Source organism: Trachemys scripta, chromosome 19 (genome assembly GCF_013100865.1).
Source record: "Trachemys scripta elegans isolate TJP31775 chromosome 19, CAS_Tse_1.0, whole genome shotgun sequence".
Classification (NCBI taxonomy): domain Eukaryota; kingdom Metazoa; phylum Chordata; order Testudines; family Emydidae; genus Trachemys; species Trachemys scripta.
Window position 1 is genome coordinate 12953917 of NC_048316.1, and position 20108 is coordinate 12974024.

At 43.8% G+C, this 20108-nt stretch overlaps 2 protein-coding genes across 2 annotated transcripts; both read left to right on the forward strand.

Annotated features, from left to right (window-relative positions):
- Nucleotides 1-1863: 1863 nt before the first annotated feature.
- Nucleotides 1864-11635, forward strand: LOC117868049 (arylacetamide deacetylase-like 4). Its single transcript, XM_034753643.1, has 4 exons — nt 1864-2283; nt 8541-8757; nt 9181-9244; nt 10579-11635. Exons 1-4 carry the CDS (start codon nt 2107-2109, stop codon nt 11351-11353), a joined length of 1233 nt encoding a protein of 410 aa, XP_034609534.1. The 5' UTR covers nt 1864-2106; the 3' UTR covers nt 11354-11635.
- An 810-nt stretch (nt 11636-12445) lies between these two features.
- On the forward strand, nt 12446-19208 carry C19H1orf158 (chromosome 19 C1orf158 homolog). The gene is given in 4 exon segments (XM_034753644.1): nt 12446-13095; nt 15520-15633; nt 17157-17334; nt 18422-19208. Coding segments are annotated over 4 exon segments (687 nt in total). The 5' UTR covers nt 12446-12984; the 3' UTR covers nt 18706-19208.
- Nucleotides 19209-20108: the final 900 nt, after the last annotated feature.

Sequence of the window (20108 nt, forward strand, 5' to 3'; positions counted from 1 at the left end):
GGCACCCAGGCTCTCTGGACAATGAATGGGAACAGATAGGCACCTCAGAACAGGAGCCACAAAAGCCAGCATACGAGGCGAGTAGCTGCCTAAGCCAGCCAATGGGAGATGTTGACAAGAAGGATGTGTCCTAAGCCCCCTTCTCGCACAGTTAGGTGCTTAAGTCCAGGCTGCAGGGAGGCACCTATCTTTGCTTGCAATCCACAGCTGGGAACACCTCTCCTGGAGGTAGGCAGTTTGGGGCCTAAACTGTTTCTTATGAGAATGATTTGGGTACCTAAGATTATCTACAGAATCCCTCATAACCTCTAGCCCAGTGGTTAGAGTGCTCTCCTGGGATATCGTAGTTCAATTATCCCCTCTACCTGTTGGGGAAGAAGGGATTTGAACAGGGGTCTCTTACCTCCCAAGTGAGAATCCTAACCACTGGAACCAACCCTTAGAATATCTTAAAGCACTCACCTGAGACAGGAGAGGTTCCTGTTCAAATCCTTTCTCCTCATCAGGCAGAATGGGGAATTGAATCAAGGTTTCCTGCCGAGAGGGCCTTATACCTACCATACTTCATCCAGTGCAAAGGGGTTGGGTACGCTAACTGATTAACCACATGACATTAGAAAATGTAAACCACGATTGCTGGCCTTTCAGAACCAATTTCCAAACACCAGTGATATAAAACAATGCAATAGCCTTTGGAATTAATGTGGGGTTCTTTCAACAGTTCTGTGTCTTGGGCTTTGAGTGGGGAGTCAAACAGACTGCTCCCTCATCTTTGCATCTGATTGCACCCCATTTGAGCATTGGCCTGCTATACCCAGGGTTGTGAGTTCAATTCTTGAGGGGGCCACTTAGGGAACTGGGGCAAAATCAGTACTTGGTCCTGCTAGTGAAGGCAGGGGGCTAGACTTGATGACCTTTCAGGGTTCCTTCCATTTCTATGAGATAGGTATATCTCCATATATATCCTATTACTGGTGGCAAGATTATCCTTGCCAGTGAATATTTGGGGAAAGTGCAGGGACATGCAGAGTGGCCAATCCCACGCCAAAAATGATGAATCGGGCCTCCAAAAATCATTACAAATCATGACATGTTACAAAAATAAAAGTCAGGTACATTTTCTTTGCTTTCTGGCTTCTGAGCCCTTGGGGGTCACATTTTCAATCTTCTCTCTGCAACCACAAGGGTTAGAAATTTACTTTTTTTAAAATGGAAGCTGAGATACTGATGTAATTCCATCATTCCCAGAGCTGGGCCTTTAAGAATGCCCCCGTCCCCAATCATGAGATGCTTGTGATAGAACCATGAGAGTCGGAACACTGGATTGCACGGCTGAGAGCTACCGCAAATGCAGGCATGATGTAAGCACCTTCAAAATGTTCAGAGTTCCTATTATCTGCTGCATGTCTAAAATTTGGGATGCTTATCTGAACTCAAACTTTAAAATGGGATTGCTTTCTCTCTTTTTTCGGTAAAAGTGGCTTGTTGTTTAGCTAATGCCTTTCTAAAGGTCCCATTCTGATTTTTTTTTTAAATAATGGCATAATCCCAGTGCACTCTGAGATGAATAAATTATGGATGCAGATCACATGCAATATACAGTACAGCCTTTTCTCTCTCTACTGGTAAATGTATCTGCATACCACAAACTTGAACTTCAGGTTCTTTACACAGTCCTAGATAAATATCACCTACGAACAGTCTCATATACCATCATGGAGACATGAGACTGAAATATAGACATAGATTACCATGGTTCACACCCTTTCTCCTTCCCACTGCAAGGTTAAATGCAGTCTCAGTGTATGAATAGCTGGCAGCTTGTACAGTATTTTGGAGTGTCTAACACCTCATTGGCAGAGCTGCTGGCATATGCACAGCTGTGAGAATCATTGACATATTACAGTTCCAGACCTTGAGGACTCCGCAGCATTTGCTAACTAACCGAGAGGCCTTTGCATGACCTGTAACTGAGAAGGGGAAAATTCATCCTAGTGCAGCCTGATTACAGGCAGAGGTGCTCCAGAAACAGGAAGTAACAAATCAAAGAACGCAGGAGTCAAGCGAAAGTCAGATTCCTGGCTAGGTCCGGCCTCGTTGCATGAAATGGAGTTTGTTTATGCACTGCTGGTGTTAGTACTGGCAGTTTTCGTTGCTGCTTTCATATTGTTAGTCGTGGGGACAATTTATTTTGATCTCTCCAACTCAGAAATCCCTCTTGGAGTGGACCAGCCTGTAAGGCTCCGAATCGTTCATAGTATTTTGATTGGCACAGCGGTTCTGGTGAGTTTACCAATTCTGACAGGTGGGGTGCTTAGGTGAGTGTTTAAATGTCACTCTAAGCATAATGCAAATGCCGGAAATAGGAATCCTGCCAGATGCATTTACTTGTGGTGAAGGTAGGATGCTACTTTTATGCTTTTTGGCTGTACTTGGGAAGCAGTCTCTAAATCTAGACTCTTTACCTTTGTAGTGCATGTACAGACAGATTCTGCTTGGCTCGTAAGGTGGTACCTAGTGGGGTGCACCCCAAAGGATTCAAAAATCATGAATCAGGCCCTAAAAATCATGAGTTTTTCCTTTTTTAAAAAAGATAATAAATGTTGGGCTGCTTTTATTCCCTCCCCCAGTTCCAGACCCTTTAAGGCTGCACTCGGGTCATGTTTACAACTCTCTCTGCAACCATGAGGGCTAGAAACTTTGTTTTTGAATAAAGGCTGAGATTCTCATGAAATCACAGAATCTCAGGAGCAGGGGCGCTGAGCAAAACACCTTGTGTTGTGAGAGTCATGATACAATCATGACGTTTGGCAACACCACACGGTGAGGAACCTTTCCTTGCTCCACACCACATGCAGAGCCTGCCGCAGGGCCAGGCAGAAGTGCAGCCCCAGCATTCTGGGGAGTGCAGGGTCACTTCCAGCCCTACTCTCCCAAGGGCATGTGGCTCACCAAAGGGGACAGGTGGGAACCAGAGCCCTGGCTCTGCCCCCTCTATTAGCTGGCCAGTCGTGTGGAGAGGGGTAAAATGCACCCCACAAATAAACTCTTCAGATTATTTAAAAATAAAAGCAAAACAAAACAAAGACATACTTGTTTCTCAGCTGGGAATATCTACAGTTGTAATAGCCCAAATAGGGTGGAATTCTGTAACACAATGCGTGCTTACAGTTCACAACAAGAATGTAATGAGTCGTTTTGAATTTTTAACAACCGGGTCCTGGATTTTCCAGCTTCCCAAACCAGAAAATCCAGTTCTCTGTCTCTCTTATTAACCATACATTGGCTGCTTTATAATAAGTCGGCTTTACATGCTGCAATATAAGTGACTGGGTTTAGAACATTTTTAAACTGGGAATAATTTAAAAAAACAATGCATATACTGAGGCAACAACATTGTTTGCAGTTGCTTTATTTCAATTGTTTTGGTATCTAGAAAATACAACTGTACAAATCAAGTCACCCAGTGTTTATATATAATCAAAACCATGAGTATTAGCTTCTTTAAAGTTACCAGAGCCTTACAGAACTTAAATCACTACTCTACAGAGTCTGCTTAGTTTGGTTATCTTCAGTGTCAAGTGTAGGGAACATATTTATTTACAAGCAAATTCATTACCAGTTTAATAAAATGCCTTTCATAGGTAAGTACTTTACTGAGAGATAGTCATGCAGTTTGCAGTTTTGTAGCTGTGTTATCCCCAGGATATTAGAAAGACAAGCTGGGTGAGGTTATATCTTTTATTGGACCAACTTCTGTTGGTGAAAGAGACAAGCTTGCGAGATTACACACAGCTCTTTGCCCAGACCTGAAGAAGAGCTCTGTGTAAGCTGACTAACTTGTCTCTTTCACCAACAGAGGATAGTCCAGAAAAAGACAGCCATTGATGGACCTCTCCTCCATGAACTTATCTAATACTTTTTTTAATCCAGTTATACTTTTGGCCTTCACAACATCCTGTGACAATGAGTTCCACAGGTTGCCTGGGCATTGTGTGGAGACATACTTTTTGTTTGTTTTAAACCTGCTGCCTATTAAACTAATTCTGATTTCAATTAACACACTGCGGTGTTAGTAGAGGAAATGAGCCCAAATTCTGAGCTAATAATCTTCTGACTCAAGAGGCAAGTGACAAATACCCAGGTGTTATCAAGTGAGGCAGTTTGCATCAGAAGAAAAGGAAAAAAGAGGACAGGACAGAAGATGATTGCTCTGAAGTGCCTGAGATGTATGATAGGGTCTGAGAGTGGCATAGAGGGAGTAAACCATGACATGTTACATTTTTTTGGAAGAAACAAATTTAATGGGTTATGGCTTCAATAAAATTCCAAATAATATGTTATGGTTTTGAGTCAACAATACCATATAGCACATTTGGACCATAACCATGAGTCTCATATTGAGAGCTTAACGTTACTGAATATTAAACTGTTCTGGTGTCATTAGCCTGCTAATGTCACTCTCGCTCCCAGAAGAAGTCACCTTGCCAGGCTCAAGGACAATTGCACTGATATAACTGCCCACTGCTAACATTATCTGTGGTACAAAGTCCCATTGGGTCTAGATTAGACAATCACCCAGTGAACTGGGCTCACAGTCACATTCATTCAGGGTATTTTCCCTTACATCTTATACCCCTTGTTGATTCTTGTAAACAGTGCATTAGGGCTCTGCTAATTCCTCATGCCTTTATGTAGCAAATTCAAGGTTTTTTTCTTCCCTTGCTTTCAATTCTTTCCATCAATACCTCTCCTGACTGATCTCCTTTAACTTCTTTGCTCATACCATCACTCTACCCATAACTAGAGCTAGTCAAAAAAATTTCAGACAAATATGGTATTTGCTGAATAATGCCATTTTGAATCATGTTCGCGAATCTGTGACAAATTTGTGGAATAGTTTTGGCCAAATAAATTAAACTGAAAAAGTCAAAATACCACATTTCAACATTTTCAAAACAAACCGTCTCGATATTTTCATTTCAAAATGACTTTTGCATCCAAATTTGCCTAAATTTGTTTTTTTTAAACAGGATTTAAAAAAACTCAGCACTGAAACAAAATATTTTGTTGGACCCAAAACAGACAATTTAAAAAAAAAAAAAAACTTTTTTGTTTTGGGGCAACCCACAATGATTTTTATTTGATTTCTTGGTTTGGCCAGAGAACCAAACAATCTCCTTTGCTGCAGATTAAGCCCATTACTTCTTGTCCTACCTTCAGTAGATTTGGAGAATAATTGATCACCCTCTTCTTTATAACAGCCCTTAACATATCTGAAGACTGTTATCAGGCCCCCCGTCAGTCTTCTTTTCTCAAGATTAAATATACTTTTCTTCATAGGTCAGATTTTTTAACCCTTACATCATTTCTATTGCTCTCCTCTTTACTCCCCTATTTATCCACAACCTTCCTCTAGTGTGGCATCCAGAACTGGACATCTCCTTTGTCTGCTTCTCACCCACACATCTCCAGGTCTCTTTGATTCCCATTCCAAACGTATCCACCAAACCACCACTCTTGCCTCATCTAAGTCCCTCTTAAAGCCTTAAAGCTTGCGAAGCCCGCAGGAAGTGAAATGATTAAAATGGAATTTACAAAAGCAAACAAACTTGGAGCCCAATCCAAAGTCCGTGGAAGACTCTCATTGACTGTACTCGCCTTTGGAGCAGTTGGTTGGTCATTAAGGGTGCCCAAACTACTTCACTTCATCCATTCCAACTGTCCTCCACTTCCTGTTTGTTCGCTCATTATGTCATGTTTCAATTCTAGATTGTGAGCGCTGGTCTGTGAGCTGACTAGAAAATTTTTTGGGCATGATGCAAATAAGAAACAATAAATAACTTACACAACATGCCTCATTACTAAGGGTACACAAACCCAGAGAGTTTCATGTTCTCCTCATTCTTTATTAATGTAACTGTGACATTCCCCATCGTATAATCTGGATGGCTGAACAACTGTGTCCCCTCAGTGCTCCAATTTGGGTGTCGTTTACACTGCTTTGCTGTGAAAGAAACAACTATTGGTGTCGGGGGGGTGGGTATAATAGGCCAGGGGAGGCTCTTGCGGAGTTTGGCAGCAAAGTTTTTGCTATATCATGCCCCAGGAAGGTTCCTTCCGGAGTGGCTGAGGAGGCGGTATGTGGTATGCAGCTTCCCGGGTTCATCAGTAATCTCTTCGGACTTCAGAGAGATTGCTGAGGAACCCAGGAAGCTGAGTAGCAAATATCGCCTCCCCAGCCGCCCCAGAACCTGCATGGAGCATATCAAAAACCTCAGGAAGAGACGCTTTTCCCCAGGGCGGCTTGGGGTCTGGGAAGGGGAGGCCTGCCCTGGGGCTTCTCCAGGTGTGTGTGTGTGTGTGGGGGGGTCTCGGGGCATCTCTGGGCAGGTGAGGTGGGGGCTCGGGGCTTTGGCCAGCCTGGGGCTCCTCTGGTCAGCCCAGGACTCCTCTGGATGGAGGAGGACTGCTCTGGGCTTCTCTGGGTGGGGGGAGGCTTGTGGCTATGGCTGCAGGGGGGCGGGGCTTGTGGCTTCAGCCATGGTGGGGGCACGGGCAGAAGGGGTGGAGCCAGAGGCTAGCCTCTCTGAAAGGAGGCTCCACCCACCACCCATGACTGGTGGTTCTGCTCCCACACAGTGTCTAGCATATAAATTACTTCCAGGTGAATTTCATGAATGCTCTGGCCAGCCAATCATGAATTGTATTGTGGAGTGACACCAGGTGACACCAGCAAATCCTCAGCCCCAGCCTTGTCCCCCAGAAATGTGCATCTTGTACTGCCCAGCACCCCCCTGGACAATACAAGCTCATAGAAAGTCCGTCATTTCATCTGTGGAAAATGATATGCACCAGCCCTGTTATCTCATGTGGAGGTTCCCAAACACTTCAATCCTACCATACTGCTTTAGCTAAAAAACAATAAAACAAATTTATTAACTACAGAAAGATAGATTTTAAGTAATTACCAGTAATGAGGCATAAAAGTCAGAACTGGTTACAAAGAAAATAAAAAGATAAGCCATAAACTAATACCTAAGTTAGCAAGCTAAATGGAGTTAAAGAAAAGTTTTTTCTCACCATATGCTCTATACAATCTTTACTGGCTCGAAGCCTCCAGACAAGTACTCCTCCCACACTTCAGTGTTTCTTCAGGCATTGTTACTGCTGTGAGCAGAGAGGAATGGAGGAGAGAGAGGAGAGGTAATTTGTGTTGTGTGTGTTGTCTCTTCTTATGCCATTCTCCCCTCTTTGAGGATTATCTTCAGCTGGAGTTCAGGTGACAGCCAGTCTGTTTACATGGGAACCCCCAGTTGTTCCATTGTCAATAGGTAAAATTCTCGCACATGCCCTTCTTTCTGCCAAAGAATGGCTGCTTAGCTAGGTGATGGTCCACTTGACTTTGTTGACACCTGATGTTGCTTTGTCTTTTGTTTCTGAGGAACTGGTTTGTGCCTGCTGTTCTAAACTTGGAGCAAGTTACAGCAATGTTATAAAGTAGAATCTTATAACTTTACATACAATGTTGATTCACATATTTTATCAGGACAATAAGGTTCAGCAGATTATGAGTTTTCAAATGATACCTCACAAGGCATATTTTGTACAAAATTTATCATGGTCTTGTAAAAGTGGTGAACATTGGGAAACAGTCTGTCACAGTAACTATGTGCATTACTTTATTGCTGTTATCAACTAGAAACTGAACCACGAGGAGGAAAAAGCCCGACTGACATCTGACTAGACATTACTGACAACGTGCGTGCAGATCAGTAGGGCCAATCAGTTGTGTCAGATTTCTAAAGTGATTTCAGCATGGCTATGGATTTGGATGGGGGATAGACCATCTCTTTTACAGCCTGTAAGTGAGTGAGTGAGTGAGTGTGCAGTGAGGGTTGTTACATTGGGAACATTAATTTCCTACACTGGTTACAGAGACTAGAATCCATTCCTTATTTTTACCTACCATTTGGATGGCAAATTACTCTGTGGGCCAGCTTGATTTTCAGCCTGCTTTTTTGTTTAAGGGCGGACCAGGTGATTGGTAATGGGGTACATGGTAGAATCCTTTGCTTGTAATTGCTGGTATAATGAAAAATCATTGTTGCCTGAATTCTGGTTGTTGACCTCTTCTCTCAGTCCTTGTGGATGAGTGTCCATATCAAGAAAACCACCGCTACAGTTGTTACTTATCTGCTCCCTTGGTGACACTCTTAGCAGAATAACTAAGGACTGAATAACCTAAGGAGACCAAACTCTCCAGTAAAGGCAGAGGACCAATGATAACGCAGTGTGTGGAGATGGCTGCATAGACATTGCCTGCACTTCATTTCTCTGTGGTGCTGCTGCTGTTGTTATTTTTATTTTATTTATCCGTATTGTGCTAGTGCCTGGAACTCTACACTCATTATTTTTTTCCTGTATGAGCTCCAGACTTTTGATCCTGCCTTAGTTTCTCCAAAGAGAGCACAGCGTATGCCTATTGAGGAGAATGGAGTTTCTTTATGCGAATCCCTGGTCTCTTTCACGCTAAACAGGGGAAGATTTTGGAGAAGCTGGGTCTGTGCAGTCAACTTCGCTTCACCCGCTATATGCGACGGGGAAAGAAATTAGGGGAGGACCCAAAGCTCTTCATCAAGGACCTGCAGTTTGGGAAGGTGCCAGTGAGGATTTACCAGCCTAGAACGCCTTCTGCTGGCCGGAGGAGAGGGGTCATCTACTTTCATGGAGGAGGCTGGATGTTTGGAAGCATTGGTAAGATATTTAACAGAAAAAAATATGCTGGATAAAGATAAAAAGTCACTCCGTTTTTACAAACATCAAAGGGAAGTTGGTTTGGGCCTGAGATTTGGGAGAAGGTTTGAGGTTTGACTCTTCACCAACAAATACACACATACTCTGGCAGATGTTGGCTGCAAGAAGAGAAGACTTGGTGAACATTACATGGCTGTTCCAGACAGTGGGGCAGCTTGGAAAGAGGTGTGATATCATGATGAGCAAAGGGGACAGTGAGAAATGAAGCCGGGGTAGTGCTTAAAGGGTGGGGAAGAGCAGGACTTAGATGGGGGAAAGGAGAGAATTGTCATTTCCCTTAAATGCATCAGAGAGCTAACAGGGTATAGAGTTGCTACTCCTTAGAGCGCTATCAAGGCACCAATGAAAACATTTGTTTTCCAGATTCCTATGAACCCGTATGCCGCTACATCGCCAGAGAAAGTGAATCGGTGGTCGTGTCTGTTGAGTAAGTGAGCCTGGTTCACTTCTATTATCTAGGACAGTGTTTCTCAAACTTGGGATGCCACTTGTTTAGGGAAAGCCCCTGGTGGGCTGGGCCCATTTGTTTACCTGCCCCAGCCGCAGGTCCGGCCAATCGCGGCTCCCACTGGCCGTGGTTTGCTGCTCCAGGCCAATGGGAGCTGTTGGAAGCGACGCAGACCGAGGGACATACTGGCCGCCGCTTCCGGCAGCTCCCATTGGCCAAGAACAGCGAACCACGGCCAGTGGGAGCCGCGATCAGCTGGACCTGTGGACGCGGCAGGTAAACAAATCGGCCCGGCCCGCCAGGGGCTTTCCCTACACAAGTGGCATCCCAAGTTTGGGAAACACTGATCTAGGAACTAGTTACTCTGTATTGTGATAGCCACTAGCTGCACTGTTCTAGGGCGCCCCCCTTCTCAGAGGACTATATTTTCAAGAATCCAGGCGGTTCAGCAAGATGCTCAAGTTGACTTTATGATTTTGCAGCTTTTCACTGCTTTTGTGCTGAGCTCAACAGAACAGACCCAGAATAAGATTGCTGTATATGAGCACCTTTTTCCATCTGATGGGGAAGAAAAAAACTGGAAAGAAGTTATCAAACCATTTTAATAAAAAGCAAATCTATCTTGCACCCAGCAGTTAGCATAAAGTTGTCAGATATTGAGCCAAATCTTCATCTTAAGTCCGCAAACTCCCATTGAGACCTTGAGGTAAATGGGAATTTTGCCTGAATAAGAAATAAACAAGAAATATTTGTATTTCCATAGCACCAACAGTAAAAAATATTGTTGTTGTATAACAGTAGCACTTATAAGAGCTAAGTATTATGATTATAGGCGTCAACCAAAACTGGGGTCGCATGATGCTGATCCCAATACAAAGACAGTAAGAGACTGTCCCCATCCCAAAGACCTCACAATCTAAATAGATAACACAGACAAAACAAGTATAATTAATCCCCATTGTACGGATGGGAAACGGAGGTTTAAAAAAAGAGATTAAATGACTAAGCCAACGTCCCTCAAGGAGTCCGTGGCACAGCTGGGAATCAAACGCGGCTCTCCTGAGTTTCAGTCTAATTCCTTAACCAGAAGACAATCCTCAGCATTTGGCCCTGCTGGTCATAGTTTATCTGTGATCTGCAAATATAGGAATGATCGTTTGGAGGGCGGGTGCATGTTTATGAGGTAATATCGGTGTCCATGGCTGCACAACAACAGGAGGGCTGAAAGTGGAGGAGTTTGTAGCAAATAAACGTCCAACAAATAATAATGATTTTTTTCCATTTTTATAATCACTAACTCGTTGATATATTAGGTATCGTCTGGCGCCAGAGCACACGTACCCAGCACAGTACGAGGACTGTCTCACTGCTACCACACACTTTTTGAAGACTGCAGAAGACTATGGAGTGGATCCTGCCTGTATTATCATTAGTGGGGACAGTGCTGGGGGCAATCTTGCTGCTGCTGTTTGCCAAACACTAGTGAGTAGACCAGACCTTCCAAAGGTGCATGCTCAGGTCTTGATCTATCCAGGCCTCCAGGCAATAGACTTCAATTTGCCCTCATATCAGCAAAACTGTGCAGTCCCCATCTTGTTCAGGGAACGTTCGGCATTTTATGTTCTGCAGTACCTCAAGGGGGACGCGTCATTTTTGGAAGATGTCCTGGAAGGTTCCCATATGCCTGTAGATGTAAAATTGAAGTTTAGAAAATGGCTAAGTGCAGACAATATCCCTAAGGAATTTAAGGTCAGAGGGTACAAACCAAAGGTGCCCATCGAATGCTCAAATGAAGTTTATGAGGCAGTTAGAAATTTTTGTGAGCCAGCCTTTTCCCCACTTCTCGCTGAAGATGCTGTTGTTCACCAGCTCCCTGAGTCGTTCATCTTGACTTGTGAGCATGACGTGCTAAGGGATGACGCCCTGTTATACAAGAAGCGATTAGAGGACGGCGGTGTGCCAGTGACCTGGTACCACATTGAGAATGGATTCCATGGAATCATAAGCCTGTTTGATAATGGCAGGTTGTCATTTCCCGCTGGAAAAAAGGGACTGGACAACATTGTAAACTTTCTCAGAAGCTTATAAAAACAATCTTCTCAAATATTGGGTCTTATATTTCCTCTGATCTTCATATATGCCCCCAAAGTCTGGGAAGAGATCTATAGGAACAGTATCTTATATCACATGATGAGCTGCCATGACATGGTTTCCGTTGGTGATGAAGTTCACAGGCTTGTTTGAAGTCCCTTCTGTTACTGGGTGGAATGTTGATTACACACTTACATATTTTAAATGATTTCTTTGCATCATGCTGCAAGCTATTGTCTTTATAAATATCAGTAAATATTAAAGAAGATTTGTAATTGATTTTCTGGTTTGACCCATTTGATTCAATTATGGCCTGACTGTTAATCCTTCCATGGAGAGATATGGTGCGTGTGTGCTTATGTGTGTAAGTAAAAGTACATGCCACCTACATCACAACATTATGATGCAAAGTCTATGCACTGCAGTACTTTTGGAGAGCGGTACCAGCATCCAACTTACATGCAGCTGCAGTAGTGAAACCCTTGGTCTTTTGTCTTCTGCAAATTTAAGGGTTCATTATGGACCATGGAATATTTTTCATCTCAGTGCAGAATATTACTTATACTGCATTACACAAAGATTAGCCAAACATTTTATGATTACCTCTTTTTATTTTGCCCAGTGTGCCACACCTGTAAATAGAATGAAACATGAAAAAAGATCACTGTTGTCCATCTAATGTGCCCACCAAAATCATGGTGCCGTGAAGTAAACATCTTTGCTACATCCCTCTACAGAAACATCAGAGATGCTTCTGCGCTTCCATTTAACAATGCTCCACCACTTTTCAATAAGATCCAGTGTTGTATCAGTTTAATCTCATATTCTATTAGGGAACTAAAATCTTCCCCTACAGTGAAACACACTTGATGATTTGCCTGCACTGTTTTCTCTTTCACTTCTATGAGTAAACGATGTTCCCCCTTATGGAAAAGACTCTATTAGGAAATCACAACCTTTCTGGGAACCGTCCTATAAAATGTAGTTAATTATATCCCTGCTATCAAATTCTATCAGATGGTTAAATAAACTCTGTAGAAAGGATAACATGTTTGATTTTTTTTTTTTTAGGTTTAGGTTTAGAGTAATTTCTACAAAAACCTGCTTAATTTCTGTAGTAATCTTATTGCTGTATCCCTACTAAATTCTATAAGCATTCCTTAAAGCTAGTCCCATTTCCCTGTCCAAATCTCAACTCCAGTAATTATGTCCTTCGTACTCCGTCTTTGTAATGTACAGCACTGTTGGGCTACTTTGTTTTTAAATTACATTATGCAGTGTAAAGATCCAATCCTGCTCCCATTGAAGTGAGAAACAAAACTCCATTTATCTTCAATGCGGCAGGAGCCTCTCTCTCTTAGGAGTAGAATCCGCTGTTGCTTAGAGAGTGTTTGCATCCATTGACGATCACCATGGAGACAGCAAACAATGGAGATTCCAAGGCAGGGGAGTTCCACACATTAACTAGTTTGCCCTGCACACAACCAGAGAGAAGCATAGATCCCGTTCTGCCTGATCTCTGCTGCATGAACACAGAACCACCATTCACCTCCCAGAAGGGGAAAGGCAGAGGAACCATTGATACTACAGGAGTGGACGGGAAAGGGTACTGCTGAGACTAAAGAAGCATGCTTACGTCTCAGAGGGATGTGCAGGAATGGTACCTTCCCAGCTGGAAAATAAAACCAGAGTATTCCACGAAAGTGCTCATTGGAAACTGGTTGGAAGAGAGGAAAAGGGTAAGAAGGGATAAAAGAAAAGGGAGAATGGGAACAGAGAGGGTCAGACCTGATGCTCTGGAGATGATCAGCCACCAGACTTAGGGAAGTTTGGATCCAGGCCCGTCTCAAAAGAGGAACAAAGGCAGAACCTTGGGTGCCTTGACCACAAAGTTCACTGGCCTGCTTCCATTTCTAGTCAGGAGGGAGTACTCTTCCCACTGAGCCACTACTAAATCAATGCCTAAGCATGATGGATGTGATGTAGATGGAGAGGTTCTTACAGACAACACATAAAGTTGTGGCCCTGACAACCTTGGGCCATTAAAGATCCCATGGCACTTCTCCCAAGACCAGGTATGTTCACTCCAGTTTTCTGGTTCACTTCCAGTTGTGTAATTAAGTTCTGTCTACCTCTGATTCCCCATCCCCAGTGCTTTCAGGTGGATAGGAGATTCTTTGTCTCTTTGTCCTGCACTGTTATTGGGTTGTGTATAAAGGCATCCCAGCCAGCTGCAGCTGTATTTCAGTGGTGGGTGCAGACAACCCTGTATTAGCACATACACTTTGTAACCAGCTACTAAAATCTGTCAAGTGCCATGCGGTCATTGGGTAAAAGATGCCTTATGATGTTCATTTCATTATTTGTATTATTCATTTTTATTGAATTCTGCTTTAGCATACCTCTGTTTCTCACAGCGAGGCAGCCAACCCCTGCAATCTCTTTTCTTTGATAAGGAAAACAGCTTATTTCATAATGACACGTCAGACATGTTCTTCCTGGGGGTGAAGCAATACCCTATTTTAAATAAAGAAAATAAACACGTTCAAGTTTTACTGCCTCAGACCCTTTTTTTTTTAAACTTTAGATCTTTTACTTTAGCATACTAGCATCGTTTATGTTCTTCACAGTCAGCCTCTCTCTTTCCACACATATGGTCTGTAGAAATGATCTTATATTTAAGTGGCACTTTTTATATCAATTTATGTCAAATTAATTTACAAATGGAACAAATTATATATATAGAGAGAGCCTACATTGTAAGCTCTTTGAGACCAGGACTATCTTTACTCTATGCTTGTAGAGGACATAGCAAAATGGGATCCTAATCTTGGCTGTGGTCCCAACACACCACTGTAATACATACAAAGAATATATACCCACCACTAAACTGCAGCCACCTCAGAGTGGGAACACGCAGCTGTTTAATAGCACACAACAACGCTGTTCAACAAAGACCTGATTACCCTTCTCCCTCAACAAACTGCTCCAAGTAGCAGCCTGATCTCCTTATAAAAAGTGCCATGGGGACTGGAATGACCACAGTTGTTCTGGATGTTGGTTCAGTATTAATTCAGAGAGAACTGCCTCCTTTTAAAATCACTCAAACTCCTTCTGGTAGCCCCCCACTATTTCCTGGAATCGCAGCAAAACTCGCACTCAGCCTGACACCACTTATCTTATGAGATCTGATGGGATCACAATGGGAAGAGATATTTGAAGGGTGTAGACATTATATAGGGAGAGGAATTATTTAGGGTGTTGCCTGGCGGTATAAAATAGGAGGAAATGAAAAAGGGAAAATGTAGGTTGCAGATCAGGAAACACTTCCTGATAGTGAGATGTATTAGACCATGAAATAATCTCCCAAGGGAAGTGGAAGAGGTCCCACCACTTGAGATTTTAAAAACTAGACTGGACAAAATCCCAGAAGATATACTGTAGGGAACAATCCTGCACTGGGTGGTAGATGGACCAAGGATCAAAATGAAAGTTGATCAAAATAAAAGTTGATCCTTTCCTTCCAGTAGCTAAGCCTACACTAGGTGAAAAAGTGTGGCAATGAGCCATTGGTGAGCTTGTAATGTCTACACATAAGAACCATCCCAGGCTTTTTACAATGGCCGGTTTTACTGGTTGATTGCAACATCTGAGCCAAGGTCTTCAGAGTAGGCCTTTGCAAGCAAAAAGTGTCTCCCAAGTGCAGCCAGGAAGTCATTAGCGTCGGGGCTTTGGGGTCCTTTGTAATGAGAGCCCCTGGGCAAATCTGCCAGATCTGTTCATTTTAATTCATTTGTTCCGTTGATCTTCAGAAGGCCGAAGGGGGACATTGTCGAGGGCACATGGGAGTCACCCAACTCAATGGGAGTTTGACACTCTAGTAAAGTGGTCATTAAGGGATTAACTGGGTTACCAGAGTACTATGGGTTGGAGCCGTGTTCCTGTTTAGTTCGTGTGTGTTTTCCCCCATTCTGTTTGTAGATAGTTGAATGAAGCAGAATGGTTTTTACCTGCAGTACTGTAAGCAGAGCGTGTTTGCTTACAGTGAGTGGTCCCTGTACAAAAGACACCTAATTGCACGTTGAGCCTTTGAAAATCTCTCCCAGTTGTTTCAGTGTGAATAATCGCTACATAGCGAGTGTCTCCTTTTGGATCTCTTTTAGTTTATAAAAGACACTGGGAAACCCAGCAACAGCATCTATGGGACTGACTTTATTCGCTTCCCTGACCACAGAATAGATCAAACAGTGAGGAGAACCATTATGAAGAAACTTGATGTAAGTAAAAAAATAGGGGTCTCAGGGCTTGACTATTCAGAGATTTAGTACCCGGCAAGCTGGAATGTGAATCTACAGTGCACCAGCCTACTGGGAGCTGAATGGCCATATGGACTTTGCTACCATGTGTTAAAAGTTCCGTAGTACGCTTTGATCTACTGCGGTTTGAAACTGCAGCCTGGAGGGCTCTAGATTTACCCCCGGCTTGCCGTGCACTACATGGCCATGGAGACAAGACCTCTGAGTTAAGATTGTAAATGTCAGCATTCAAAACAGGCATGTATTAAATTTAAGATTAAAATCCTGCCCAAATGTGTGTGTGTGTGTGTGTGTGTATGTATCCGGGGAAGGTACAGAATGCTAGTGGGCAAGTTAAGGCCCCCAGAGCCATCCCGCATGCTGCTTCAGGGCAGGACGGCTTGCAGAAGAGGGAGAATACAAATCCCACAAGGCTTCTTGCAGCTCCCCCCAGTTCCTGTTGTTAACCTCTACATGTGTGCAGGGGGAATACAGAGACGGCTCTAGGCACCAGCACTCCAAGCATGTGCTTGGGGCGGCACGTAACAAGGGGCGGCACTCCGGCTCCTTTTTTTTTTCCCCGTGGGGCACAAAAAGCCAGGAGCCGGCCCTGAGCCGAGGTGAGCTGCGGCGGTGGGGGATGCGGGGAGGGCTGCAGGAAGTAACCCTGGGAGGGGGGTCAGAGGAACCGCTCCCCCCCCCCAGCTCACCTCTGCTCCACTGCCACCTGCTCCCCCGAGCCCGTCGCCGCTTGCCTGGGATGGGAGGGAGGGGTAGGAGGGGAAATACGGCGTGCCCAGGGGAGAAGGCGGGGCCAGGAATTTGGGAAAGGGGTTGGAATCGGGTGGGGAAGGGGCGGAGTTGGGGTGGGGCCGGGATGGCACGGGACATTTTTTTTTGCTTGGGACAGCAAAAAACTTGGAGCTGGCCCTGGGGGAATTGGACATGTTTCCTAAGGAAAGGCATCCCCCAGCAGGGTGCCTGGAGCGGACCCTGCACTGCTGCAACACAGATGTGAACATGGAAGAGGCTCCTTGTCCCTCTTCTCACCAATGCACCCCCATGTAACAGGAAAGGAATTTGCACCCAATGGGGCCCAGATCCTCCAGAATGTTAGAGTTCTCCCCAAACACCACCCTCTACGTCTCTTCCTGCAAAATGCCCTCATCCCCAGACACCTTGATTATTTCCTCCAGATACCTGTACTGTATGTGTGTTTTAATGCCTCACAATACTTTAGTAACATAGTTTTTCAATTGCATACCTCACTGCACCTGCAAATGCCTGACTCTGTGTGTGTGTGTGTGTGTGTGTGTGTGTGTGTGTGTGCAAAGCTGCGAAATATGTACCTGTTTTGCAAGCGCAAAAGCAGGGGTTGGTTGGGGATTGGGTTCTGACCCATATTTGCCAGATCACCTGGGGCGCAATCTGACCTAATAGTCTCCAGCACCTTTTAAATGCTCTGCCCGTACAAGCAATATGGTTTCGTGCACCTCTCTTTACAGGGCCTGCCAAAGCAGCATCTGTTTACGCAACATGAAGAACCGAGCAACCGCAATTTAGTAACTCAGTACGATGATCATTACAACAGACATGGCTACAATCCTGTGTTGCCTCCGCTCCGCAGATGGAATGGACAAAAGCTAGCCTGGCTCCCGGAGAAATCAGATTTCCCCATTTTCGGTACTTTTGAGTGTTATCCTGGTAGTTGCTCACAGGCAGAGAAGCAGTCTGGTCTAGTGGTCAGCATTCACGCTTCAGGAACCAGAGACCTCTAAATTCTAACCTTTCGTCTCCAAATGGCTTGCTGTATCCCTTAAGCCAGTCACTTCCCCACTCTGCGCCTTAGCTTTTCCATCTATAAAATATAAATAATCATAATTAATAATGCTTCTCCACCACAGAGGAGAGGAGTGAAGTTTAGTTAATGGACCAAACTTTCCTCCCATGCGCAACTCCCAATGATAATAATGCTGGTATAACTGCTAGAAGAATTTGACCGATTGGTTGTAAAATTCTTTGAAGATTAAAAGTGCCTCAGACTGAGTGCGAAGTGTTATGAACAGACAGGGTAGACTCTCTGTTAGTTTCCCATTGCATAAGCACAAAGTCATTTATGTCCTGTCTAGTGGTTAAAGCCGGGAACTTCTGAATTTGGAGGTTGAAGTACCCCAAGCTTCATTCTGAGTTTAAATGCTTATGGTTGAATGGGCATCTGCTTAATACACTTGTGGTTTCAGGGCAAAATTTACAAAAGTCCCTAAGTGACTTAGGAACTTAAGTCCCATTTTGATGTAGGAATGGGAATTAAGTGGCTAAATACCTTTGAGGATCTGGGCCTTAGAAGTGTAAGTCTCGTCAAGTGTCTAAGTCACTTTGGCTCCTAAGTCATTTAGGTGCTTTAGAAAATTTTACCCGTATTCTAGTAATTTGGTTCAGTTATTCAGGAAAAATTGTGAACTAAAACATTAAATGTAATTCTACTAACTTTTCTATGCACCAGAGGGTGTGCCTATATACCACTGTTCTCGACTGGATGGACTCGGAACTGCTCGCCTGTGTGTCATAGCTCCTCCACTGTCAACAGCTTGCAGTGCTTCTCCTTCCACTTGAGGAGTAAAGGTCTCTGGTCGTGGAGGAAGAGGGTCTGAATTCTGTCCTCGCTATTGTCACAAAGTTCTGAATTAACCCATGTGCCCTGTGTTATGGAAACCCTAGTGGCCATGAATTTGTTTCTATTACTATGACATTTCATCATTATTTGTTCCAGAACCACCCACCAACTATGGCCTTTTTGAGCAACTAATGAAAAAATGGACCCACCAAGAGGCTGGAGTGATGAACAGTGTCTACACTGTTTCTTATGAGATGCCGCCTGTTTCTGCTTTTGCCGTTCGCCGACGTCCGGTCACAAATTACCACCGGTCCCCCCGCGATGGGCAGCATCTTCCCCACAACCTCAGTGCAAGTCTGGAATGTGACGGCGCACCAAAATGCCTTCAAGCTCCTGGGTAGCCGGTCAGAGACACGACCGCCATTGGCGCCACACTGTAGAGTGCTTATTGCAATACTATAACTGCTATTCAAATACAACATCTTGCCCAAACACTAAGACTATTCTGGTTCATGTGCTATTGGCAGAAATAAGAATTAGGCTATACAGATGGAGTGGTGTCTACTGGTTGGAGCAGAGCACTGGAATGTAGGGTGACTGCGTTACATTCCCAGCTCTGCCTTTGACCAGTGGCAACTCCTCAGGGTGGATTTTGTTTCCCTCACTTGAATCAGACATCTGCATGATCTTTATGTGTTGCTGTGAATGGCTCTGAGTTCACCTTTGTGCATCAGCTTTGCCTTCTCACTGACAAAAGTCACCATCACCCACTGCCTCTACTGAGCAAGTGACCGTATTCAATTTAGGGGTGGGCCTTCTGTGCCTCTCCCTTGTGGAAAGAAGCAGTAGGATATATATTCCATATATAGGGAGAGTACCCTATATACACCTCTACCCAGATATAACACGACCCGATATAACATGAATTCGGATATAATGCGGTAAAGCAGTGCTCCGGGGTGGCGGGGCTGCACACTCCGGTGGATCAAAGCAAGTTCGATATAACTCGGTTTCACCTATAACGCGGTAAGATTTTTTGGCTCCCGAGGACAGCGTTATATCGAGGTAGAGGTGTATTTATACACATTACACATGAGGACTGACATATATGACGGGGCCACTTATATTAGAGTCAATACAGGATCTCTCATGAGTGCAATGGGTAAAACATATGCTACTTCCATGGCATCTGCCTGTTTTGCATATTTTTGTTTTACCTGAGCATTTGTAAAATGGTGTGAGGATCTTTGCCTACTTCATGGCTGTCCGTGTGAGGGGTGGGTGAATAATGATTATAAAGTGCTTTGAGATCATCAGCCTGGAAGGTACTATTACATACGTGCAAAAAGATCAAAATAAATGAATCAACACAGCCCTGTTCAGGCTAGGAAGAAGTTGGGGCATTTGATTGTGATTGAATTAGTTTGCAATTTGTAATGAGTTTGATTGATGCTTAGCAGAAATTCTAAGTGCTTAGTGGTGGAGTTAAATGATTTGGGTGAATACCATTTAGTCTTTCAGGATAAATGGGATTTGACTAACTCTTAGACCTGTGTTGATTACATTTTGTACAGCCCCTTACACTGTGAATTCAACCTGATCCCTTACAGCCAGATTGTCCCATCCGAACTTACAGCTACGGAACTACTTGTGTAAATGCTTGCCAATGTGAGTAAGCCTGGAACAATCAAACCCTAATATGAAGTCATGCCAATCATCCCATTGCCGAGTAAGGTGATATGTCAAATAAAGGGTGCAGAATCTGTCTCTCAGTTTTCACTTGCATTTTGCACTCAAGTATAATAATAACTTCTAAAGGGAGAAAGTTGTTGCAGAAAAATTG